Source organism: Talaromyces marneffei, chromosome 3 (genome assembly GCF_009556855.1).
Source record: "Talaromyces marneffei chromosome 3, complete sequence".
NCBI lineage: Eukaryota > Fungi > Ascomycota > Eurotiomycetes > Eurotiales > Trichocomaceae > Talaromyces > Talaromyces marneffei.
In genome coordinates this window covers 142,229-167,605 of record NC_072350.1, presented here as the reverse complement: position 1 = coordinate 167,605, position 25,377 = coordinate 142,229, and the positions used below count along the sequence as shown (strand labels likewise).

Here is a 25,377-nt window from a genome sequence, read left to right as displayed (position 1 = left end):
AGACCATCAACACCATTTTTACCAACACCAGTCACCATCACCCTATGAACTTCAATGCTCTGATCCAGCTTTAGTATCATTGATCATAGATCACAATTCACAAACATCGGTCGGCTCACTAGAAGTACTAGACGTCGTACTCGAACTCCCAGAGGACGACGAGACAGTGCACAACACACTCCCGAAGCTGCTCCCCAGGGAGCCGGTATCAGAAATGCCCGGCGCACTAAGGGTGCCCGCTACGTCGCCTGAGCAATCGGGGCTTCTGTCGACAGATATCTGGTCAGTTGTCAAGTATCACCAGCGAGGATTGTAGACGTTACTCACGCGTAAACATTGCAAGTAGCATTGTCGTCGACCGTTGCGGAGCCTACTGTTCCTGATCTGTAATCCAGATTTAGCCCCTTTCCTTATTGATCATGTTTGTCGATTGGATATTCCGGCTTACGATGGAGCAGCGATTGCCTGGCAGCTATCGGAATCGAAGCTGTAGTTTTCAACGTAATTTTGGAAACCGGTACCGCTCCAGATGAAGAGCTACCGAAACCAAAATAAAGGTTAGCAACTGTCGATATGCTGTCGAGCAAATAAACGAGGAGCAGAACAGAAGGATGTTTACATCAACAGTGTCGCGCTTCTGGATCACAGCGGCAGAAGCAGGTGCCACTAAAACCAGGGCAGTCAACAGAAATGTCTTGAGGAATTGCATTTCGAAAATGCAAGTATTCACAAAGGCTTGATGATAGATTTGAGTTATGATGAGTGTGTCGGTCTTATCAATGTAGTTTCAGCAGGGGAGGAAGATGCGAAATACTAAAAGCTTCAGCGATCAATTATGACCCCCCCCCCCTGAAAGCACTGGTTATATCAGTGACGAACGCTGCTTTGTTCCTCATGTGATACAAAAGTGATTCCGAGACAGACTCGAGATGCGAAGGTATCACAGATGGCAATCCCAACCATCTTTTCGGATTGTTCCTGTGTTTCCTGTTTTTAGCGGTGTAAGCTCCAATGAGGAATCGTTCTGTTAAGAGTCGTGTAACACTGTACTCCGGCACTGTGTTGTTTGCCCGTCGAGATTCGAATAATTGCATGCTTTGTTGTACTACATTGGAAGTAGCGGAGAATCTCAATCTCAACTTATTATTCAATAAGCTAATAGAATCTCCCTAACGGAGAATATCTTCTGGCTCTCGAAGAACACGAGCCGGTCCATTATTTAATCCGTGTCCCTCCCATCGCCATCTGCGAAACCTTAGACTAGAAAGTCCCATTTCCTTCCAGCTTGTTTCGATTCATTTCTGTATACAAGACCGGATCTACGCTCCTTTTTCTCATTTTGTCCAGCTCCTCAGCGGGGATTAAATTGACTGGGTGATCGGGACCTGGGGGATCATCTTTCTTGTTGTTGCTGTTGGATGTCTTGGGTGTGATACCCCGTTTGGGACCTGCTTGGGCTGCTACGAGGGCTTCGGTGGATACTGCACATGTTGGAAGTCTTGTTGTCAGCAAGCGTCATCTTCTTGGTTAAGTTAATGGGTTACTAGTCTCTATCTTCGTTCTCATTATGATCGACTTGACCGGTTACTTTGTTTGTAACGCATGTTGCACCTAGTCTTTCGGTCAAGAAATAAGAAAAGTTCGATATTTTTTCATGGTTTATAAAGACATTTAACGTCCAATCTCACAGCGATGATGTCATAGATGAAGAATCTATTGGTGCCTCAGACGCCTAAGTCCTTCGCGTTTGGAACCTGTCGACTGCCTCAATATTGATCGTGAAATGATACCATTACCTTCCAGATTGTGACCATGCTGCTCTGGAAACATAGAGTTATTACAGATGGCCGTGTCACACATGTTCAAGTTCGCTTCGGCCGTGATTTACCTCCTCGCAAGTCGCGAATCAATGGGTTACTGGATATCGCTTAGATACCAGTAACAACACTTGATGACAATGAACTGAAAATTAAAATCCAAGCTTAAAGATTAATTTGATGCCATTGATTCTGATCATTTCAATCGGTGATTCCTTTCGAGGCGGAATTTGGATAGCATCGGGGTTCAGATAGAGATGCCGCTTATACAAGACAGAATACTGTCTGTGCGAGTCCTGAAATACTCAGATAGCATGAATATCAGGCTATAATAAGAGGTTTAAACGATACATAACAGTGGTGGGATTTGGTGACGGCTGAGGTAGATTTTAGGGCTACGAAATAATTACTCAGAATGGAAATTTTGCTGTTCACCTCACGTGCTCAAGCGTAAACCGATCATGATCCTTTCGCCCCTATGCACCTCGTATTCTAGATTGCAGCAATTCCGATCCTCTTTATGCCCGTAAGCAGTAGCACTCCGTCATTTCCGAACAAGATGAATTTAGCCTCCTGCTAGCTATGCGATTGGCCCACTGATGAATCTACTATGGACATGCCAGGGTATACTAAAGATATCGCGCTCACCAAAATTGCTCCGTAATCAATGCAAGACAAGAATCAAGATAACGCTCGCTTCATACCCCATCACATGTCGCGTAAGAAACAACACCAAGACCAAGATCAAAGAATCTTCTTCAACCAATAACACGAACCCTCATTCACATGAGATATCCTCCTCTCCGCCGAGTCAGCATGGTATATGGCATCCCGATATACTCTCGAAGCAACCGTTGATGGAACTCCTGTAAGCCACGTACCCATCGCTTCCGAAACGATAATGGTCCGTTTCGTGCTCACCATGTAATCACACTGCGGCCGGCCTGTGCTCGTCATCAATGTACCATCGTTATTCAAGATGGGCCACATAGATTGTAAATGATGATGAGAGTCCTCAAAGGAAAACCCCGCATTATCCATTAGATCTTCATGAATATCGGCTCTTTTGTAGAGCCATGCGCATACAACCACAATCTTGGAGTCGTGGAAAGTCGTCATTTCAGAAATCATGGCCAATCGCTCCTTGCCGTCTGACTGACTAATGTCGATTATCTTTCCGACTCCCAATACCGCCGCAGAAGGCTTGCTCCCTGTTGGTGATGCTGTGGTTGTCTCTGTAGCTGTGGCAGTATTATTATCCGCTTCATGTACTTCCGTTGCTGTGGTTGGAGTCGTAACCACAATTGATTTCTTCGGGTACTTCTTATTTCGCGGCGAGTCCTCGGCCCGGTCATGATGATGATGATTATTATTTGACCGACCTTTTCGGTCAAATCCTGCAGCGGGCCTCAGCGTCCGGTACACCATATTCAACCCTCCTGAATAATCGGACATTTCGATGGTTTGTGTACCGCGGGAAGCTGTGCGGATGGGCGAAGAGAATCGTATCCTTTCATTGTATTGATAGCGGCGTTTTGATATTGGGTTTGTTCTTCTTGCTCTCTCTATATGAAGCTCCGGGATGGTGTGTGTGGGTGTCATTGTTGTTGTAGTGAATTAATTATGACTATTGTTTGGATGTAAAGTGCCTCAACTCAATTTTTCGCTTGGTAGATACAAAACCCTAACATAGGTAGAGTGAAGTAACTGACTCCGCGGGCGGACCGATTATTTATCTACATATAAAACTATACGAAGGCATAGATTAAAGAAGAAAAGGCGCTATGAAAGAATTTCTTGCCTAGGCTAAATCAGTAAGTACACATGTTTTCGACTAAACTATGTACCTCCTTCGTACATGAACAGTCACCAGTCAAAGCGTTAGGTACCCTAACGCTGGGATGATTGGCGCGAGGCCTGAGTTCATAGTGGCGGACTAGTGAGCCTGCCTCCTCGCTTACGTAGTAGATGTCTAGTACGTAATTTAACTTACAACATTTGGGAATCGAGATTCAATCCTTCTACGGAAGCCGGCATGAGATTGAGAACTTTCTACTAGTTAACTAAGTTATGTAAAGGACATGAAGGTTACATAATAATTGGACCGTGTGGACAGTATTTTAGTATACATGTCAGACACGTAGTACGTTGTACCTTTTCATGAGGCCCCCCTACCAAATCATACTGCAAAGATTACAATGTAGATCAAACATGTTGGATTCCCCGCATTTAAGTTAGGGACTTTACTAATAAACGAGCTTGAGTTCCAGCCAGCCTGCGACAAGTTGGAAAGGCAATTCTATAGGACAGGCCGTGGGCTTGAAGCTTCAAAACAGAGCCCACCACATCCATTTTCTTTTCATCGTATAGACATCGTATATATAAGCGCCAGCTCATAAACTGGCGGTCAATTTATTTACTAGAATTTCAAGTTGTGAAAGACATTAGGCAACAATCACGGCAAGAATTGATTGCCATGAGTAGTGTCACCATGATGCTATTTGTTAAGACTGACGACCTAGGTACCTTCAATGCATGTCAATGTGACATCAAAGTATGTTTGATTGCACTTGAGTTGACACCCATGGATATACGAGTCGCAAACAAGCAGCTAGGGGGTGCGGCACGAAACTATCGTGTCTCAAGACTTGTTTGGACACATGCGACTCAAGATTCATCCAGCTTGAACACTCGGAGTACGACGAGAAGGCGAAAGGAGTTTGGCGAGACATGTATATACTCCGTAGACGATAGTGACAGACAGGAAAGCGAGTCCTTTTTATACGAATCTGGTGGCAGTTCCTCGTACACTAACCCCGATTCGGCAGTCTGACTAATCCACAACGGGCGCTAATCTGGCTTAGTCTTGCGCTAGACCGCTTTAGGAAAATACCCTAGGCTAGATTTCATTTCTCACTTTCGTACACTAGGCCCAAAGAGGAAGCATGTTCATCACACATTATTAACTGGAGACATCGTTCGTATATCAGTCATCGACAATGTATTTCGGTAGCTATTCTTTTGTTGTACGATCGGAGCAATGAGATGCAACCCCGAAGCCGAGACGGGTATGCGTAAACCCACCGAATGACGTAACACTTGGGCTGGATTTCGGCACACTTTGCGTGCTCCATACGAGGGTCTGGAGCCTCCAAGACTAGGAGCCCGAAGATACAATCTAGATCACACACACACACACACACACACACACACACACACACACAAATATATATATACGAACTTCATCGGCGGCATCTATCCATACCAGATGCTGCGAATATAGTTCGTGGTGGGAGGCTGGCTCGTCATACGCATTTTCAGCTGCCCAAGGCTGAAAAGATTCCCATCAAGTTATCAAGCTATCAACTTTCAACACAGCGGATCGGAAACTATTGTAGGGCTGCATCTGTGTAAAAACTCCGAGACACTTGCTGTTCAAAAAGTTCTACGTAATGATTTGCAACTTTGACACGTGACATGATCCTGCAAATCCGTATTTACGACCAGGCGCAAGATTTCACAACACCATCGAGGGTGTCCTTTTCTAAATTCTCGACTTTTGCAGCCACTCCCCTGAGCCAACTCGTTCACAGAGGATGCGTGCGATATTCCCAATCCACTCGAAATCCTCAATCTCAAGGTAAATCTGCCCACTGAGCCGTAGCCACAACCACCCTCCATGTGGGTAGAACTTTGCAAAAGTATCGTACTCCATGATAAGTCTGCTCTGCATCCATTCACACACCGGCTTTGCATCCTTCATGCTGAGCAAGGAAAACGGAGACGATGATGGATCGGGTACATGCGGATTCACTTCTTTGTCGTCTTTGAAGGCAAGCGGCATTCGCACATTGACCATGGCGCATCTTCGAATGTCACTTTCTTGAAAGGGATTGGAGAGACCGGGTTCTTGCATGACGTCTGTACCTACTATCTGAGCGACGACATCTCCGCCCTCTTGAGCAATAGTGTGTAGATATTTATATATAGCATCCTCGCCCCCACATATTCGTTTTCGAAAGTCAAGAGCCGCGGGAACACACATGTACGGAGTATCGTCCACGGTAGCAACAAATTCGAACAGCATTTCAAAATCGGTCTTTCCCGCATGTGTTCCACGGCCTCTGTCAGCGGGTGATGTGTAACCATGAGACGTGGGAAAGGACGTTCGAAGTAGATGCTGGTTGCGTTTAGGGACGTAGAGCAAAGCACACCCCCGCGGTGTGTATAGCCATCTATGAACTGTTAGTCGCACAGAGATGCTTAAGAGTTCTTCCAGCCAGAGTAGAGATCTCAGACAATTAAAATGACATACTTGTGACAGTTGCTGACGAAAAAGTCCGGACTAAGATCACCCAGGTCCAACGGAATCTGGCCAACACCATGTGCTCCATCAATGACACTCAGAACAGACTCTTCTTTGCAAGCCTTGATAAGTTTCTCAAAAGGAAATCTGACTCCCGGTACGGATACAATCGTGTCGAATATCGCCGCCCGCACATTCAAACCTTCACTCTTTGTCCGCCTCACCACATTCAAGAACCTCTTCACAATTTCGTCGTGTGTAATCGGAAAAGTATAGTCGACTCTACGAGTCTGTAGGGGAGTTGTTTCCATCAACGACTCTAATGTCTGTTCCACCGCATTATACACCGTCGCGAAGTATACGATAGCATCGCCCTGTTTAAAATCCAGGTTCCGGAGAACGGTATTAATTCCGGTCGAGGCATTCTTCACAAACACGCATTCGTCGAGAGGGGCCTGGACTAATTCTGAGATCGCTTTGCGAGACTCGGTGATATTTTGGGCATGTGATATGATAAAGAAAACATCCGGTCGCGATTCTTGCTCATCCTGGAACAACCGCTGCGCATCACGTACTTCGATAGGGAATGTGCCGAAGGAGCCTGTGAGATGCAGAAAGAAAAACTCCGATTAGCCTGCATATAATTAGATGCTCGTCTTAAATATGAAAAGATACATGATCGACAAAAAAAAAAGCAAAGTGAAGTAGGACAGAAAGTACCGTGATTGAGTGGTCGATATTTCGGGTTGATCATAAAGTGCTTCTGTAGCATGTCGCGACCGAAGATGGCCGGGCCCTTGGGATCTATCACGTACTGTCCCATCGCTGAGGATTATATTTGATGATATGTATCTGATATACTTGGTAGTGATGAGATGAGATCCATGGATGTTGGAGATGAGCACAGAATGAAGGTAACGTGGTAAGTTGCAGCTCTGGTGCTTATCGGCGTAGGTACCCCGCATTCCCAGGGTCCCCGGGCGATCCCAGAGAGCCCTAGTCGAGCCCTAACAAGGTTTGGGTATCTTCTCTTTAGACGTACAATTTGCCTGCGTGTGATGACGAACATAGCAGGATGAAGGATTTCTGGGGGCAATCACTCAGTACCATGCGGTTGAAGCAACAGCTGCTCTATACTTATTAGAATACTCAGTGCTATACCTAGGTCTATATATATCCGTTGGATGAGCCGATCAACTGGACTTCTTGTGACAACATTGAAACCTTGGAAGGTCCACTGTCTATTTACAAAATGACCTCGAGAGTCCGTAGGAGAAGGACTTTGTTAGCAGAGACGGTAAAGCACTCTATCTGCCTACCGACTTCTTGATCATTTCGATAACAGCTTGCCCAAACTCAACAGTTCCAACCTTTCCACCCAAATCAGGTGTGCAAATACCTTGGCTACATGTGTCTTCAACTGCTTTGAGCAAGATTGCCGCTGCTTCCTTTTCTCCAATCCAAGCCAACATTTCCGACGCGCACCACAAAGTAGCTACAGGATTGGCAACACCCTTACCAGTGATGTCAAATGCACTACCATGAACTGGCTCAAAGATCGACGGGTTTTTGCGCGTAGGGTCAAGGTTACTAGAAGCAGCAATGCGTGGACCTTTGCAGTTATACGCCAACATTCGACCCGTGAAAACCTTCCCGAAAGAGCCTTCACTACTCAAAGACGTTAAAGACGGTGACATTGACTGGGTACTTGTTCGCGAGAACAGCGAAGGAGAATACTGTGGACACGGCGGACGCACTCATCTGGGAACTCCCTGGGAAATAGCAACTGAAGTGTCTGTATTTACCCGCGTGGGCATTGAACGAATCATGCGTTTCGCGTTTGAGACTGCTCGCAGTCGTCTTCGTAAGTTCCTTACAGTTGTCACCAAAAGTAATGCCATGCGCAACGGTATGGTGCTTTGGGATGAGGTTGCCGTCGAGGTCTCTAAAGACTATCCGGACGTGAAATGGGACAGGACGCTAGTCGATGCTATGACGGTCCGTATGGCCGCTAAGCCGAAGTCTTTGGATACGATCGTTGGCACAAACCTACATATGGACATCCTGTCCGACCTTGCAGCCGCACTCAGTGGTTCTATCGGCATAGCAAGAATAAGTCCCCATAGCGAGATATGATCGGGCACGTCTGCATATTTGAAAGCTTATTAGTACATGTGATTGATGAATGTCCTTCGAACCCCGAAATCAAGTCTTCGAATACAAAACTTCATACCTGGTGCACCAACTGCGCCAAAGATCCCAGCGTGGAATGTTTTCAAAGTGCTCAGTCCATCTGCTGGCATATACTTTCCTGTCCTTTTGTATCGTGCCGTACCCCAGTCAAGCTCGGTGAATTCGAGCCTGTATGTACTAAGGATTTCCTGCAACGATTTGAGAACATCGATGGTAACATTTACGACCTCCTATAGGCATAAAATACGTTAGTGTTCGATATAGACCATCAAGAGGCTTTGAAATTGCGTGAGTCAAGCACTAACCGGGCCGATGTCATCTCCTGGGATGCTCGCAATTTTATATGTCTTGACTTTGTTTACTGCCATTCTGCTCTGGGTTCGATGTTGCAAAGGACAACCAAGAAATAGAATTATGTGCCAGAATGGCTCTTGAAGGCAATCTCTCCATTCTACTACTGGGCAGAGAGCATTTATAGAATTAAGACTTCCTGTGGGGAATCATGATATCGGCTGATAGTTCTTCCCTTGGTTATTTAGAAGTATTCATCCTTCGTTTCCTGATCAATATTCCAGATCAACTTGGCCTCTGAAATGATTCATGTGATGTAGCAGTTTATGATTTCGTATTATATCTCATTACGCAGTTGCAAGGCTAATGTTGATGATTCTGGACCGTAAAATAGTTGACGATGCGATGCAATATCAAGGGCGGCTGATAGTTCAACCGATAATAATAGCCCTATCTCGTCTGTGCGTACTCTGGACGGTAGAGTTCGTCACCCTCTGCTTAGAAGACTTGAAGACTCACTAGACTAGTTCCATCGTGCCCAGCACGGCACAACCTTGTCTTCGTTGGGGGGTTTGGGCCAGAGCTAATGATTGGTGCTGATTGTACGGGGCGTGAGGTACTAATACGAGCGAGACTTGGCTAAAGCAAAGAATTATTGTAGTACTACCCAGTACAGGGGTTGAAAGATTAATCACATCAAAATCAAAGAGTGTTGATTGCAAATCATAAGATGGGTTCATAGATGTACAGATCAGGGAATTTTCCCGAACGGGATCGAGCGGAAGGACACTGCTAAATTCGATTATGAGTACGGAGTAGAATCCTGGCTCAAATGGCCCAACTGGAGGAGAGATAATTCGGAGACAAGATAGAGTCTTTTCATCCACGACTAGCCAGTAAAGTCACTAGCAGCAGAACTACTAACTAATACGGGAGTAGTAGCTGGAGCTTTGGCTGACAGCCCCGTTTTAAATCTCCACAAGACCGCGTACTCCATACAACTTTACAGGAACTTCGGCAAAGCCAAGCTTAAACTCAATTAAATTTCTTTATTCCAACTGGCTGTTCGTGCATGCCCGTTGGGGCGCAGTTGCCTAGACGTTTAAGGTCCGGAGATAAACTGCGTATTCGAGTCACAAACGCACTACTCCGTACCTTTAGACTGTAATTGACGCCGTTGGTGACAGGATTTGTCTTGAATAAAACGCCACAAACCAATAGATTTTGGCTTAATATCCCTGAACTATGAGGTTGACTGGGTTCGCCGCATCGGCTGGCGGCTTAAAACCTGATACAAAAGACTGACGCACGTCTCTCTGGTGGAGGTGGCTTTCGTGAACTCGAAAAGTGTGGACTTTGGACGTGGTGATCTTCAGTACGCTGTTTTATTGCCTTCTACTTATATTTCGAACCAGTATTACTCGCTTATAACAATGCGCGTGACAGCTGCATTGCCGCTCATTGTACTGTCAACGGCGTCGGTGGGTAATGCACTCTCTCTGCATAGACGTGATGCGCCAGCAGTCCTGGCAGCACCGTTACAACGTAGGCAGGGTGGAGTTTTGAGTAGAAGGGACACTTCTCCAGTGGATGTGCCGATTTTCAACCACGTGAGTATGAGGGTTTTCAAATGCAACTATCCCCCGTATCTGACGGCTGAATAGCAAAATGGGAGCTACTGGATGAATTTGACTCTGGGATCGCCTCCACAAAACTTTACACTCGCTCTGGACACGGGCAGCAGTGATCTATGGGTTATTGGGGGATCGAAGCAAGCATATAACGTATACGACTCGGGTGCATCGTCCTCTTATAAAGCACTTGATCTCCCATACAACGCAACATACGCAGATGGCACTACAGCGCTCGGTACCTACGCGACTGATAAGTTGGGCTTGGGGGACACAACTGTCAAGGACTTTCAGTTCATTGTTGTTAATCAAACTTCTTCTGATGGTAAGATTTAACCTTCAGAGAGAAAAAAAAAATTCCCATTACGTTCTGTTATGTTAATTCAGGATTTATTACACAGTGGGTATTGCCGGCATTGGGTACAACATCTCAACATATGAGGCTCAACACCTAGGTAAAACATACAACAACCTACCTTATGCCTTGGTCGCTAGCGGCATTACCAAATCGGCCGCTTACAGTCTGTGGATGGATGATTCTGCAGCAGCTTCAGGAACCATAATGTTCGGTGGTGTCAACAAGGCCAGATACGTTGGCGAACTTCAAACTCTCCCAGTTGTGCCAGTCTACAACAGATATTATTCACTTGCGCTGGCCTTGACCGAAGTAATTGTGACAACTGGACACTCTAAGAGTTCTACAACCAACCTCCCGCTCGCAGTTTCCCTGGATACGGGTTCAAGTTGGTCTTCATTGCCAGAAGACCTTTTTAAGGACATTCTCGGTGCTCTGAATGGGACCTACGATGATAAAAACCGCGCCGCTTATGTAAGCTGTGACTTGATAAAGACAGATTACAATGTGACATTCAGTTTTTCTGGAGCCAAGATCGACGTGGGCCTGAATCAACTGGTCTTCGCTGCAACCGAAGCCGGCTGGCCTGCGAATGCCTGTATCCTTGGCCTTACCCCCAGTCAGCCGGGTATCAACATTCTTGGCGACACGTTCCTGCGTAACGCATATGTTGTCTATGATCTTGAGAACAACGAAATTTCCCTTGCCAACACAAACTTCAACCCTGGTAAGGACGATATTTTGGAGATTGGTGTCGGCGCCGACGCAGTGCCTGGTGCCACTCTTGTCCCTTCGGCTGTTTCAACCGCCACTGGAAACGGGGTCCAAACGGCTACCACCGGCATTGCGAGTGCTACTGGTAGTACAACTACTGGGGGTTCTGCAAAATCCACTGGCGCGTCCTCGGGCATGGCTGCATTGCCCACTGGCAATGCCAAACATCTGCTCTCGGGACTAGCGGGTGCTGGTCTTCTCCTGATGATCTAAAGATGTTGGGAATGACTTAGCAGTCGATGGCTTCGTTTGTACATTCCATTAGCTAATAAAGTAAGTTTTGGATTATTTATATAAATACGAACGTCTTCTAGCAGATAATCGAACTGTAATCTCTGAGGATGAATCTAGGCGCGGCTCATGTCAACATGGACCAGCGAGATATTCACATCAATTCACGTTTCTTTCTGTAGCGGCCCCGCCGCAATATACTTCGATGATCGGTTTATATAACTACGTTATAACTAAGTTACTCTCTACAGACACTATTATGTCAGTCGACTTGTGAGCATTGGCTGTAAACATATCGCCAAGTGGAATGCGGGGATTGGCAAGTGGAAATGCTGGGCGGGGTAAGATTGTACTATGGTACGCACTGAGAACGGTCTCTCATAGATGCTGCGAAGCCCGTATTATGTATAAATGCCTCTCGGTTCACCCACTGCTCGCTCTTTGTATTCTCAGATTTGTCTGTCATGCAGAAAGAGAGAGGGAGGAGGAGTATAGCGCGTAATCATGGATGAGACAAAAAAGGACATTGAAAATCTTCCGGATAATGAACCAAAATTCGTAGCCGATATACGTGTCGCAGACGACCCCACACTCACTCACAGTCACTACACGCACGACAACGTCGGCACACTCCAGCGACGCCTAAAATCACGCCATGTCCAATTCCTCGCCCTATCCGGTGCTATAGGCACCGGCCTCTTCGTCGGGTCAGGGCAAACACTCTCCCTAGGTGGACCTTTGTCGGCGGTGCTCGCCTACCTCATCACTGGGTTTAATTTGTATGGTGTAATCAACAGTTTGGGCGAAATGGCGACATGGCTTCCGTTACCAGGTGCAATACCCGTATACGCAGCGCGATACGTGGATCCTGCTCTGGGTTTTGCGCTGGGCTGGAATTATTGGTATCAGTTCGCCATCAACGTGCCGATAGAGATCAGTGCGGCGGCGTTGATTATTGATTACTGGCCGAATAATGTGCCTACGGTCGTCTGGATCACGATTTTGTTAGTCGTTATGGTCGCGATAAACCTGTTTCCCGTGCGGTACTATGGTGAAATCGAGTTCGGGTTCGGCGCAATCAAGCTGACTACCATTTGCGGACTAATTCTGCTTATGCTCATCATTACTCTCGGCGGCGCACCGAATCATGATCGTATTGGATTTCGGTACTGGAAGAATCCTGGTCCAATGCTGGAATACCTGGAGCCAGGTACCCTGGGACGCTTTCTTGCCTTCTTCAAAGTCTTTATCAGCGCTACATTCGCATACGGCGGAAGCGAGATGGTAGTCGTCGCAGCTGGTGAGGCTGAGAATCCACGACGAAACATCCCAAAAGCAGTTCGCAGAGTCTTTTGGCGTATCGCCGTCTTTTATGTATTGAGCGTCCTCTTGGCTGGCATGTGCGTCTCAGCCACGGATAGCCGCCTGCTGAACGCCATCAACCAAAGCGCCCCCGGCGTCGGCGCCAGTCCCTTTGTCATCGCAATGCAAAACGGAGGTATCAAAGTGCTTCCATCAATCATCAATGCGGTTGTATTAACGTCGGCCTTTTCGGCTGGTAACTCTGTCTTTTACGCGTCGACTCGGGTATTGTACGCTACTGCCCTCGACGGGAAAGCACCTGGGTTCCTGAAATACGAGAAATTCGGCGTCCCCTATGCCTGTGTAGGCGTTACAACATTGTTGAGTCTACTCGTCTATTTGAATGTTAACTCGAGTGCATCCGACGTATTCTTCTGGATCAGCAATCTTAGCTCTGTCTGCACGCTGCTTGTATGGACATCCGTTTCCATAATCTACCTCCGCTTCCACAAGGGGATGCAACACCAAGCCATCGCACGATCTTCACTTCCCTTCCAAGCCCCCTTCCAACCGTATCTTGCGTGGTTTTCATGTCTGTTTTCTGCGACAGTGGCGTTCTTTAATGGCTTTGACTCTTTCTTTCCCGGAAAGTTTAGTGCAAAGTCATTTATTCCCCCGTATATAAATATACCCATCTTTGCGGCGTTATTTTTGGGATACAAGCTCTCTAACAGGACGAGATTCGTCAAATTGGATGAAATGGATTTCTTCTCTGGAAAGGAGGAAGCGGATCGTTTGGAGGGTACTTGGGAGAAAGTGAAACCAAGAAATGTTTTTCGTAAGTCTCCTCTCTGGGTCAATTTCTAAATTTTCTGCCGGGTCCAGATACTAATGTTTTGCCGACTGCAGAAAGGCTGTGGTATTGGATTGCTTAAGACGGGAGTCTACGCTGGAGTGCGTAATTTTGATGTATAGAGTACATCTATACCTAGGTATGGTCGTTCCAATCATGTTCAAATTTTGTACAGTTCATCTTCACATGGAAATCTAGGCGATTCTAAGGGTTTGAAGCATGTGTAATGTTACTTGATTATTAGGAGAATTCCACAAGGGGCAATAAGTAGCTTTCAATGATATCGCCAAACTTGTGACGAACATATCAAAGGCAAAGATCTATATCAAATTCAACGCTATCAAACAGACAAATCTAGGAAAAGAAAGACAAAATAGCTTAAACGAAAGGGAAAAACAACAGGATGATGCTGAAAAAAGAAAAGAGCAGAGCACATCACACACCACACACAAGACCATTAAACTGATTGAGATGGCTGTTTCTCATGTGCACTTTCAGGACACTCGGATGTCTTGTACTCCGCTTCCCGCACATTCGACGCCGTTCCCAGCGCAAAACTACCATCAACAGCAGCTGGCCACTTTTCAGGCCACAACCAAAAGGCCTCGTGATTGGGCTTCCCGGAGATTATACCCGACAAATCAAAGGGGTCAATCACAGTCTGCCACATGGATCGCTTATCAATCCAGCCAGGACCAAGGCGCTCCGTCTCGCAATCCAAGTCTAGATAACGAGTCTTTTCTCGCGGTAAGAACCGACCAGGATGCATGAAATTAAGCCAGTAGGTAAACACGACCATGGGCGCAGCCTCAAAGCAGTAGAGATACCATTCGTGAGTTATGATAGGGCTACAATGGCCTTGCAGGCAGCTATCAATTTGAGTGAAAGTGGTAAAAGACTCGATTGCTCGGCAGATGCATCGGAAGATAACCAAGAACGATGTACCGTACAACGTATAACAGAGTCTTTGAACATTACATGGCGGTGGACGAGCGGCATGTCTGGCACGATAATGTACCAGAATAACCACGCCCACCACCATGGCTTCAACGATGGCTTGCAACACAAGCGCGATGGAGATGAGCGTCCCACCACTTTTGAATATAGACAAGTCGTCTGCATTGGTGGCCATGCGAGAAGCGCCTGCAGTCGTCAGGGACTCAACGGCTATACCCAAATAGATGAAAAAGATGGTGGCGCGGTTGGGGTGAAGGGGAGCGTGCATTGGTAGGTAGTGTAGTAGTCGGCCGATCATGTTGTAGGCTGTTGCGGAGTATATGGGAGGTCCTGCATAGATGAAAACCGTTTGAACGATGTATAGGTTCAAATTAGAGGTGTTGTGGCTCGCTATGCATCGTGCTATCCAACCCACAGTAAATATTGCACCTCCCCATGACATCCAGAATGTGGTACTCCAGAATTTGTAGCGGCTATAAGAATGCCACGGTAAGCTGGTGCACCAATCATCTCTGTTGAGAAGGGACTTACAAATTCTGGTAGATGTGTATCACTAGGGATATGCCAATCAAGACAGCAAAAAATGCCGGGAGGACATGACTTGGCTCATATGGATAGAGACTATGCGCCTCCGAGTCCGAGTTGGAGCTCATACTGGATAGTATTCCGAGATTCGCGGGAGGGTTTTTCAATGGAAATGGAAATTGATGATTCACTCCGATATATGTCTGAATGAGACTGGATTCTTGTACTATTGACATGAGGAAGGTATAGATATTTATACTCAGGCAAGGCAACCACAAGAGCAACAAAAAGCTAGCCCTCGTCTACCACCATGAGGCCAGGCGGCACAACAGACCGCTTAGGGTTAAGCGTAGCTGAGCCTCCAACCCTAAACCTTAACCTAAAGTCGTATTACGGACCCTATCATTGGTCAACTGAATTATGTCAGCAATTCTCATCTTACGATTGGACGATCTCTCCTAAAATGACGTGCGGCCCTCAGCCAATACAGTGGCTTTGATGCCCCCGCTTTCATGTCTTTAATTCTATTGGCCAGTTTATAGTGATCTCCTTGGCCAGTGACCCACTCCTTGGCCCATTTTGGCCAATTGGAATACGGTAAACATGAGATCTCCACTCGGCGGTGCGTATGTCCGTAAACGATTAGCGTTCTCTATGGATAAGCCAATCAGACATACTCTGTATTGAATACGTACTCTGTAATTGTATATGGGCTGAGGGATCAGTGGACTTAATGATAGCGACCGTGCTGAAGAAAAGGGCGACACATTCTGGAAGTTTGAGAGAATTAAAACTCGTATTTGCAGGCATCTAATTTGATGCCGGTCTGTAGTAAGTCGTCATAACCCGGAGCTCGAGCGATGTGGCGGTACGACTGTTGATCATTGATTTGAACTGGTGTCAGCCTTGGGATAAGTACCGCACTGGACCCGAGATAGAATCATTGAAATCCTGGTTAACGCGAAAATCGCGATGCCCATCGTATTAGCCCGGCATTGAATGGACAGAATCCTTAACTCTGTACAGGGTAAGGCAGCTTGGCTCTGAAGACGGGAACATATCCAGCAGCTGGGGCGGGACAGCGCTCCTTCACAATTGCATGGTTAAAGCACTGCCATATCCGAATTTTGGCCCAAGATGATCCTGATCAAGTCCCCCAAACCACCGAACCAGTGAGTCGTCAGAAGTGAGAAGTCAGAATGTTTGGCAACTTCTTGGCGATCATTGAGTGCGGTGGAGGGAGGAGTCGCCCAATGAGGCTAGGTAGGTGAAGCGGCTGTGATGTTTGATTTGCATAACTTGGCGGCTGAAGTCGAGCGACACATTGACAACGAAATAATTTGTCGAGAACGCCTGGATCTTTCATCTGTCGGATTATACATGAGAAAACGACGCGAAAACTGTTCAGTGATATAGATAGACTGTGGATAAAATGCCCGGAGTGCCTTCTGGAAAGGCTTGTGATGGCTGTCGCAGATTGAAGAAAAAGGTGGGTTAACAAACATGTCGCATGGCAGCAATAGCTTTCATACTCATTCGCATCGTCTCTCCAGTGCGACGAGAAAACTCCCTCGTGTTCACGATGTATCCGTCTCGGTTTAGAGTGTATTGGTTCTGGTCAACAACGATACAAGTTCCAACCGCATCAGACATTCGCAAATGTCAGAACAAGAAAGGCCGTTTCACAGACTAAAGGCCTCTCCACCACAACCACGTCGCAATCCAACAAAGTCAAAAACGAAGCAGATCTGATCACGTTCTTTCTGAGATTACCACCCAGCAATAAAACCACAATCCTCACAAGCCAATTTATCCAAGCCATCAAATTAACGACCAATTTAAAATACAATCTCGCGTGGGCATACGGGTTTTTCTTGTTTGAGATTCCGCGACGCATGAACGAGAATGAAGCCTTGGACACTGCAGTCAATGCGCTTATTTGCGCGCACTCCAATTTCTGCGCAGGCTCAGGGGTGTCCGTTAAGACGTTGAGTAGTTATTCCCGTGCTTTGAGAAGCTTGAGGAATTGTCTCGATGATCGGGAGAAAGCTTCGACGTCGGAAACTCTATGTGCGGTTATGCTGCTGTTGATATGTCAGGTAAGTCAACCCGCCGAATTTTATGTTAGTGAACGTCGTGGAATTAAGAATGGTTATGGTATTTAGAACCTCAATGGTTCGGAGGGCAGGTGGTCAGGCCATGGCGAAGGCGCGGCAAAGTTACTCAAAGCACGATCATTTACAAAGCCGCGCGACAACTTTGAAGAACAATTACTCCTTTCTCTGCGGGGAAGTGTCGTATGTTTGGCCTATCCTATGTACCGGCATATACAAATTCTTACTGCTCCTAGTTATTTGAAGGTCTTCTCAACGAGAAGATAGAACTTGACCCGCAAGAATGGATTTCACTAGTAGGAAACGAACTTGACGCGGATTTCCCCGAGGGAAAATTAATGCAACATCTTGCACATGTGCCAAATATACTCCGGCGTGCTCGGGTGGCAACCAATGCGAACGAAGTCGCAATCCTGCGAGACGAACTGAAACCCGCATACGCAGCTTCCCAGAAACTACTACTCCAGCTACATAAACAATGGGCCGAGGGCCGCACACTTGATCCGAATAGTGCGCTCAAGAACACCATACTGCACGCCTATTATCAGCGTGCATATGGGATTGGACTTTTAATTGTGACCATCTTGAACTGGCTGCTTGGCGCGCTCACCCCTCCCTTGGACGCAATCGGGCTTATAGCAGACTCCACGAACTTAGTGGCGCAGATATTGGAATTGGCTCAGGTGGCTAATATTTACCGGCCGTTAGGGTCGGGGTATGTGCTCGTCGTGCTAAGTGCAGCATGGCTTGCAGCCAGTAATGACAGTGAAAGGGTGGCTGTGAATATGTTGCTGCAGGATTATCGGCAGGATTTTCCTTTGAGGGCCACGGACAAATTTATGATTGAGTTGAAGTGGGTGGCTGAGCAATTGCAGTATTTACCTGTTGGTAGTGCGTGATCTACTTCATATCTGCGGTGTTGCCAACGGGACAGACATGCCCTGCGTCAGGACCATTCTTCGAAGTTGCAAAGACGGGATTTGCCCAACTACTCCCTGAACATGTCCAAGCTTAATAAACTATCGACTTGGATTGATCTAGATGATGATATACCATCCAGGAGATCTATCATCCAATTTGACGGCATGAAATGTCTTATGGTATCTGATCGATCAAAGCCCCGGCGGCTTTATTCATAATCTCGGTGTCTAGCATAATTGCCAGACCTCGCGAACAACCTTGATGAACATCATTCACATCATCGATGTTATGCTTCCTAGGCCAGATCTGTTCTTCGAGAACCTTTCTGATAACAAGAACACTACTACTATTGCTCTTGCGAATGACCCGATCCAGCCAGCTTCTTATTAGCGAGAGGTCATTCGCGTCAGACAGCACCGCGCCTATGATCGCAAGAGGCCACAAGAAGAATTTACCCGAGGTCCTGTCAATATCGTCTCCAATTGTTATCAAAAGTTGTCGGGCTTCGTTGAGGGTTGAATCGAATTCCGTATACCAGGACAGATCGGATTCAAGGCTTTCGTCAATCACATGCCTTGAAGCTGAAATAATGTAGAGAAATAAAAGTTGAATACCGACGGCATATAACTTCCCAATCCATCTGCGGGAGTCACCGTAATAGTTGCTAGCCGTTTCCTCGAGAGTAAACTGCATATTGCGAACCTCATAGTAACGTGACCACGCTAGTATTTCGTCTGTTGCAGACCCCTCAGTAATTTCCCGAGCAAGTCGAGTCCCTTCCATGAGAAATAGGAACATATGATAGGGGGCTCCAAGAACGGGTGATTGCATAATAGACTGTGGTGTTAGACTATCCTCTATTGCCGCCGTTTGAAGGAGATCGATATCTGGTCGTGTAGCTGACATACGGCTGCCAAACTTCTTTAACACCATCAGTGTATCTTCTATCAAATTCGGCTCACCTTCGAACAATGTCGTGACTGCACTGTGATAAATATAGGACTCAACACACATGCGTTCCCAAATCAGTTCCGACATGGAAGCATGCTTGTAGTCCATTGGTTCGCGTAGAAGGAGAATTCTGCGCAGTGCCGCAGCATGGATGGAACTCTGTCTTCGGGCCTCGACTCTCGAATTCTGTTATTATCGTTAGCACCTAGTGAGTATTGACCAAGATTTAGCCTGAGAAACCGTACTTCATACACGCAAAGCCATATAACCGTCGCCAGAAGAGAATCTTCCGTGCCAGTCAGGGTTCCCTTAGCGATACCCGCTGATATCTCCGATATAGCAGCCATGTACAATTTATGAGATGATTCGCGTGAATGATCCAGTACTATTGCAGACTTGGATCCAACCATAGCGCACGCAGATACGGCATTCAGCAAAAGGTGTGATTCCAAACACAAATATCGCAAATACGATAAGTCAATCGTGGGTTTGCCATCTGCAGCTTGATGATACTGAGAAGGCAGAAACGAGAATAAGCAATACTCCACTAACATAGCGTCTCGTTCATTGAGAACGTGGTGGAAAAAGTTGATTCCAGTCGGCATGCAATTCCGATCATCATGAACAATAAGTTCATTTTTCGGCACGGGCGAGGGTGAGGGCGAGAGTGAGGACCGACTTTTACGCACAGCTCTTCGATGTTGTAGACACCGCCTGTCTACGTGATCGGCGCCTTGCCATTGACAAGATAGTCCGTTTCTTCTGCACCCAACACACGCGGGTTTATTCTCGTCACACTTCTTACGTCGTCTGCGGCCTATCGAGAATCATTAACCTTGCAACTGCTGAGCTTAAGTGGTGGAATACGGACATTGCAAGCAGCCTGTAAGCGTCCTTAGTTTTGCAACCATCGCGACGCCGTTGCTAAAATGGCAGTCATTATCATGACTGCGTTCGGAAAGAGGACGTTGGATTATTGTTCTTCTAGAAGTCTTCGATGAAGTTTGTCGGGGAGATAGTAGAATAAGTGGAAGGGGAGCGGAATCTTAGTTATTTAAGTTAGTTATCTATTGTTCGACTGTGTCCGATTAGGTAAGGCCGCTGATTAGTACAGCGCGCAAAAATATTTTATTGGTCAGAGCTACTAGCTGTGCTTATCTATCCAATAGCAGGCGGAATCGATATGGAGCCCTATTTCTGATAAGATGATTGGTCAATCAACAGATCTATGGGCATTTTCAAACAGCTCATCTGATCTGTGTATGGAGTAGAAGACGTTGGAGTTGACAATTTAACCATCTTCTTAAGATAATTATATTCTCGATGAAATTTGAATGGGCAAAAGTAGAAAGAGTTGCGAGATATGGACAGCATGGCCCTGGAAGATTCAGTTGGGCTAAGGGTATCGTTGTGGCTCTCCAACGTGTTCTGGTGCTCGTGGTTTCTAGCCCACCACATGTATAGTCTGTATTGGAAAATAGCGTGTAAACTATGCAATATGTATTTCTATCTCTATTAAAATATGTACAAAGGTAATTGAACCCATAATATCTATATTGTTATATCTTCGACTTTGTATCTTTCTCGAAAGAGAACCCAAGCTCCCCCAGTGTCTGTATTTCCTTCCTCTTACTACCCAGAGCCTGAGAAGCAGCTTTAATAGCAGGCGTCAATTCCCGTACCCACTGTTCCTCATCTCCCCATACTGGAGGAATCTTGCCTTGACCGCCATTATCGAACCCACTCTTTCTAGCTGCCTGCAAACTCCAATGATGAAGATGATTCAGATACTCCGCATCCGCCGGAAATCCGAGGACATTGAAACTCTTGTCCCCTCCGTAGCGAGCAATCCAATCGATTTCCCATACCTTCATTTCGTCTGATGCTGGTAAAGACAGGCGATCGGAATACACCCGTGCGATGACCGCGGCCTGGGCTTCGGAAAGCGGGAAGGGGATAACCTTCAGTGGCAGTCCGATGAATGTCAATGTTGGCTGGGGGTAGTAGAAGATATGCTGAAATAAGTTATTAAGCCGACTTCCGTTCGGGACTTCCACTGGAGGGGTTAGTGATGATAGAAATGGGAATGTATAGAGATATCCAGTGCAGAATAGGACATGGTCAATGTCTTTCTCGACATGACCGTCTGAGAAACGGAGTGAGCGATCGGAGGTGATGAATTCAACGATCTCTGGGACGATCTTGATTTTAGGGTTATTGCTCAGATAAGGTGGTGACTCGCTTCTCGCTGAGAGCAAGAGTGGCTGTTGCAAAGCAGCAGCTATTTGCACACTGACATCGATTCCTGAGGCGGAATTTCCAACCACGACGACTTTCTAGAGAAGTGATTAGAGGCTATTCATTGATAGTGGGAAGGTGGGTTTCGGACACACTTACCTGGTTCGCATACTGTTCGGGACGTCGATAATGCTTCGAATGGGAAATAGAGCCAGGGTATGCTCTATTCCATTCCTGCACACCGGTAATATCAGGAATATAATGATCATTATAGTGACCACTCGCAACAACGACGGCATCAAAATCATGCGTGCAGCGTTGTTGTGTTCGCAGGTCTTCTACAGAAACCTTCCAGCCACTATTTGCGAGCTGTCCATCTCGCAGCCGTACGTCGATGACTTGCGTATGAAACACAATAGACGGCAGCAGCTCTTGTGCATAGTCTTGAAGGTACTGCTTTACCGCTTGATGCGAAGGGAACAAACACGTTCCTTTCGGAAACTTCCAATCGGAATAACCCATCAAAGTATGCGGGATATTTGTTTCTAAAAGATCGTATACCGGTGACTGGAAAATGATCTCGCCATTTGTCTCTTTAGTAGGGACAGGTTTCTCCGCTGTCGTTGTAGGTTTTGTATGAGGAATGGCGAAATCCTGTTCAACCGCATTGTACGAGGTGTGACACCATACACCGCCGACTTCGTCGCGCTGTTCGAATATTGTGATTGCCGAAAAAGCCTTCTCGGCATGGAGATATCTAGAGAACACGCCCAAGAGCATTAGGCGACATCCTACAAGTTTTACCGAGAAAATGGTGTTCTTACTTGGCGGCTGCTAGGCCTCCAGGACCAGCTCCAATAACAGCGACTCGCATTGTGTCTATGTGGGATTATGGTTGATATTGAAGCTTATCAAGTAACTATACGAATCAACGGAGAATATCGCGTGTGCTGGAGGGGAGTTTTTAATCTATGGATAACGCAATCGATCGGGTGAATTCCGACGTACGATCCCGAAGTACCGACATCGGTCTTATCGTGGATTCTTATCTTATCTTGCGGCATCCTATCCAGGGTCTACACGATCTATAGGAGACGCCGTAGTTGAACAAATGCGTGTTGGTTACTTGAATGTCTGTTATATGCTCTCTGGGAAAAGTTATTTCTTAACCTATAGCCAAGGATTCGCGACTAAAGTCCTTTATTCGATTGCTATCTACCTCCCTCTGTATAACACCCAGAGTCATGTATGTACATATCAGTTTGCTCCAGACTGTCGTAATTCATCCAGTATATCCACACGCTTGGATGAGTGATCAAAACAAATGTTGACTCGTTATAAAAGCCTCTATTTCCCGAACATGGGGTTTCCTGCTGCCTTGACCACTGAAGAGTTTGGCTGTCTTAAACGTACTTGACGGTAACAGTGCTACCGGAAGCAGTGACAGAGGTAAGAACGCTGCTGTTCTGCTCAATGTCGATGATGGTAGCACCAGTGGTGTCAACGGAAGAGCCGCTCTTGGTAGCCTTAGCACCGCTGAAGGTAACGGTGCCGAAGTTGGCGAAGGGAACCAAGGAGCCGCCTTCTTCAAAGTCCTCCACGATCCACTCAGCATTGTACTCGCAGAGCTTGTCGGATTCACCAGAGAAGTTGTGGGTAACAGTAGTACCCTTGCTGACGTTCTGAACGACAGCGGAACCGGAAGAGGTGCTGGTGGCAGTCACAGTAATCTTGATGAGATCTCCAGCAGAGATGCTAATACCAGTGAAGTCGTAGGCGTAGTCGGGGTACCACTCGTACCAAGCATCATAGCTGACGGAGCTGCCCTGAACGCAAAAGTCGACACCAGTCTGGAGAATGGAGGTGCCGCAGGTGTCCCCGTCAAGACCAACCCAGGCAGAGGCGCAGTACTGTGTTCCGCTGCTGCCACCACTGGGAATATGGGGGGTGGGGACAGTGAATTCGGCAGTGACAGCACTGTAGCCAGTTCCGATAAGGACAGCACCAGACCAGTTAGAGCTGTACTCGACGTGCTTGGTACCGGTGATGTTCAACTGCTCCACACCAAAGGAGTTGGGAAGATAGGCTGGGTTTGAGCGGCGAGCGGCACGGCGAGCCAAACCCTTCTGAGTCGAAGGAGCAGCGACAGCAAGGCCGGCAAGAAGAAGGGTAGACAAAACGGAAGACTTCATTTTGAATAGAATGCAATTATAGCGAACTGTACGATGATAGCGATGATCTGGAAAGTTCTGCGAGGTCAAGGAAGCCTGTACTGTTAATACTTCTTTCTGGTCTCGAGCCGGAGGGGAAGGTAGTCCCTTTTATAACCTTGCTGACCAACCTGTTTCCATCTGTTAGATGTTTCCAAGGTTATAATGATACCTCATAGATCCTGAGATGATAGGACACACGGACTACAATTCGAGACCGTAAATTACCTTCCCGAAAGAGAAACGATCATGCATACAGAAGCCATACTACGCTGCAGAGATAAGATGCACGAGCGGACCATTCATTTGATAGTCATCGTTGATTATCTTAATACGTCCTGTTATTGGCGAGGGTTGCTAAGCTTTTATCCTGATGGGGCTGTGGAGCCTTGGAGCATTGATAGTTGGTTCGTGAGCTTACCTATGGAGTAAATATGTATGATAATAGAATAGCCTTTCTACAAAGCGCATCGAATGTAGATGGAGACGGGTCACGGCTCAAATAACATGTACCTTTTGGAGTAGCCTCTATGACGCATACCCTGATTGTCTACATTCCACCGATCCCGATCCTTGATCAAGTCAATAGGTATGCAGTTCGCTACAAATGCAACAGGACATGTGTAAGTTCCTGTTACTACAGTAGGCAGAAAATCTTGGCCACTTTGAATAATATACAAATTCTGTCCCGCAACATGTGTACAGAACTCTTTACTAGAATGTTGTGTTGCATTGGACGCGGAATGCCTCGGAAGGGGACATAACAGTGGCTTGAATAAGAAAATTAGAAATTTACATAACTGGGAAAAACGAACTACTAATCACAGAGTTTGTTTCCACTCTTTTTCAAATTAGAGTGATGGCATGACGGGAAAGAGTCCAGCCACTCCAAAAGATAAAAGACCTAGCTAAAACCCGTCTCCACGATCTAAAATCCAAGACCCCGCAGCCAGGAGCAACACAATGTCCCTCTTGGGAAGGTGATATTTATCAAGAGCAAAGCTTATATGCGGGTGAACTTTATGGAGATTACATTCGACACGGACGAAGAGAAGCATCGAGGCATATGGCCTGGCAGATGTTGGTTGGGCGCTTAACTAAGGTCATCGAATACACCAATGACTAAGAGGCAAAGGAACATGAGAGTGTTTTCATTTGTTATTTGACAGAACACGCCAGGGGAGAAAAGGCAGGTAGATAGACACATTGAAGGCCAATCTATTCTTCATCTCTGATAACCCCTGTATATGCAATGTCCACGCCATCGCTCAGTACATGACTGTTTGCGGAAAGGACGAAGCATAGGGTGGATATCGTGGGTAAATCTCTTTGACCTTTTGATTTCGCTTCTAAGCAGTTTGAAAATTAGCAAATGAAGTTCGTAAATACCCCGTGGATATTCGACGCACAGATTATAGAGTTGCATCGGCACTAGGCTGAGTGGGATGACGGGGGGCTTGACTTGGCGAACGATAAAGAACACCGGAGCAAGCCACGATTCATACCAAAGCCAATCAGAGATCTGAGCAGCTAAGTAAAGGAAAGGAAAGTCGAAGAAATTTGGAGACACTTTCGGTTTCCAGGATAATTACAGTATAGTACTTGTCGATCATTGGTATGCTGGCTAAAGGAACAATATGAGTAGCTAGTGTCCGGGGTTTGATGAAAAGGGAAGCTATACCCACCTGGAATGTTGATACGTGGATTA

The 25,377-nt window shown here is 46.4% G+C and overlaps 11 protein-coding genes across 11 annotated transcripts; 4 read left to right on the top strand and 7 right to left on the bottom strand.

The window, feature by feature from the left end:
- Positions 1-51: 51 nt before the first annotated feature.
- Positions 52-709, bottom strand: EYB26_003813 (uncharacterized protein; the record flags this gene model as incomplete). The annotated part of the gene is made up of 5 exons (XM_054263107.1): positions 52-59; positions 120-265; positions 328-384; positions 449-537; positions 620-709. The coding sequence occupies 5 exons, from the start codon at positions 707-709 to the stop codon at positions 52-54; spliced, it is 390 nt and encodes a 129-aa protein (XP_054119082.1).
- Positions 710-2,561: 1,852 nt separating this feature from the next.
- On the bottom strand, positions 2,562-3,419 carry EYB26_003812 (uncharacterized protein; the record flags this gene model as incomplete). Its single annotated transcript, XM_054263106.1, has 1 exon — positions 2,562-3,419. One exon carries the CDS (start codon positions 3,417-3,419, stop codon positions 2,562-2,564), a length of 858 nt encoding a protein of 285 aa, XP_054119081.1.
- Positions 3,420-5,361: 1,942 nt separating this feature from the next.
- On the bottom strand, positions 5,362-6,946 carry EYB26_003811 (uncharacterized protein; the record flags this gene model as incomplete). The annotated part of the gene is made up of 3 exons (XM_054263105.1): positions 5,362-6,052; positions 6,133-6,724; positions 6,844-6,946. 3 exons carry the CDS (start codon positions 6,944-6,946, stop codon positions 5,362-5,364), a joined length of 1,386 nt encoding a protein of 461 aa, XP_054119080.1.
- A 779-nt stretch (positions 6,947-7,725) lies between these two features.
- EYB26_003810 (uncharacterized protein) lies at positions 7,726-8,259 on the top strand (the record flags this gene model as incomplete). Its single annotated transcript, XM_054263104.1, has 1 exon — positions 7,726-8,259. One exon carries the CDS (start codon positions 7,726-7,728, stop codon positions 8,257-8,259), a length of 534 nt encoding a protein of 177 aa, XP_054119079.1.
- A 1,781-nt stretch (positions 8,260-10,040) lies between these two features.
- Positions 10,041-11,580, top strand: EYB26_003809 (uncharacterized protein; the record flags this gene model as incomplete). The annotated part of the gene is made up of 3 exons (XM_054263103.1): positions 10,041-10,217; positions 10,272-10,563; positions 10,640-11,580. 3 exons carry the CDS (start codon positions 10,041-10,043, stop codon positions 11,578-11,580), a joined length of 1,410 nt encoding a protein of 469 aa, XP_054119078.1.
- A 522-nt stretch (positions 11,581-12,102) lies between these two features.
- EYB26_003808 (uncharacterized protein) lies at positions 12,103-13,835 on the top strand (the record flags this gene model as incomplete). The annotated part of the gene is made up of 2 exons (XM_054263102.1): positions 12,103-13,738; positions 13,810-13,835. 2 exons carry the CDS (start codon positions 12,103-12,105, stop codon positions 13,833-13,835), a joined length of 1,662 nt encoding a protein of 553 aa, XP_054119077.1.
- Positions 13,836-14,210: 375 nt separating this feature from the next.
- On the bottom strand, positions 14,211-15,363 carry EYB26_003807 (uncharacterized protein; the record flags this gene model as incomplete). Its single annotated transcript, XM_054263101.1, has 2 exons — positions 14,211-15,183; positions 15,242-15,363. 2 exons carry the CDS (start codon positions 15,361-15,363, stop codon positions 14,211-14,213), a joined length of 1,095 nt encoding a protein of 364 aa, XP_054119076.1.
- A 1,304-nt stretch (positions 15,364-16,667) lies between these two features.
- On the top strand, positions 16,668-18,248 carry EYB26_003806 (uncharacterized protein; the record flags this gene model as incomplete). Its single annotated transcript, XM_054263100.1, has 4 exons — positions 16,668-16,724; positions 16,789-17,334; positions 17,401-17,532; positions 17,586-18,248. The coding sequence occupies 4 exons, from the start codon at positions 16,668-16,670 to the stop codon at positions 18,246-18,248; spliced, it is 1,398 nt and encodes a 465-aa protein (XP_054119075.1).
- Positions 18,249-18,444: 196 nt separating this feature from the next.
- EYB26_003805 (uncharacterized protein) lies at positions 18,445-20,132 on the bottom strand (the record flags this gene model as incomplete). Its single annotated transcript, XM_054263099.1, has 3 exons — positions 18,445-19,407; positions 19,467-20,038; positions 20,093-20,132. 3 exons carry the CDS (start codon positions 20,130-20,132, stop codon positions 18,445-18,447), a joined length of 1,575 nt encoding a protein of 524 aa, XP_054119074.1.
- Positions 20,133-20,780: 648 nt separating this feature from the next.
- Positions 20,781-22,333, bottom strand: EYB26_003804 (uncharacterized protein; the record flags this gene model as incomplete). The annotated part of the gene is made up of 3 exons (XM_054263098.1): positions 20,781-21,557; positions 21,619-22,216; positions 22,284-22,333. The coding sequence occupies 3 exons, from the start codon at positions 22,331-22,333 to the stop codon at positions 20,781-20,783; spliced, it is 1,425 nt and encodes a 474-aa protein (XP_054119073.1).
- A 529-nt stretch (positions 22,334-22,862) lies between these two features.
- On the bottom strand, positions 22,863-23,651 carry EYB26_003803 (uncharacterized protein; the record flags this gene model as incomplete). The annotated part of the gene is made up of 1 exon (XM_054263097.1): positions 22,863-23,651. One exon carries the CDS (start codon positions 23,649-23,651, stop codon positions 22,863-22,865), a length of 789 nt encoding a protein of 262 aa, XP_054119072.1.
- Positions 23,652-25,377: the final 1,726 nt, after the last annotated feature.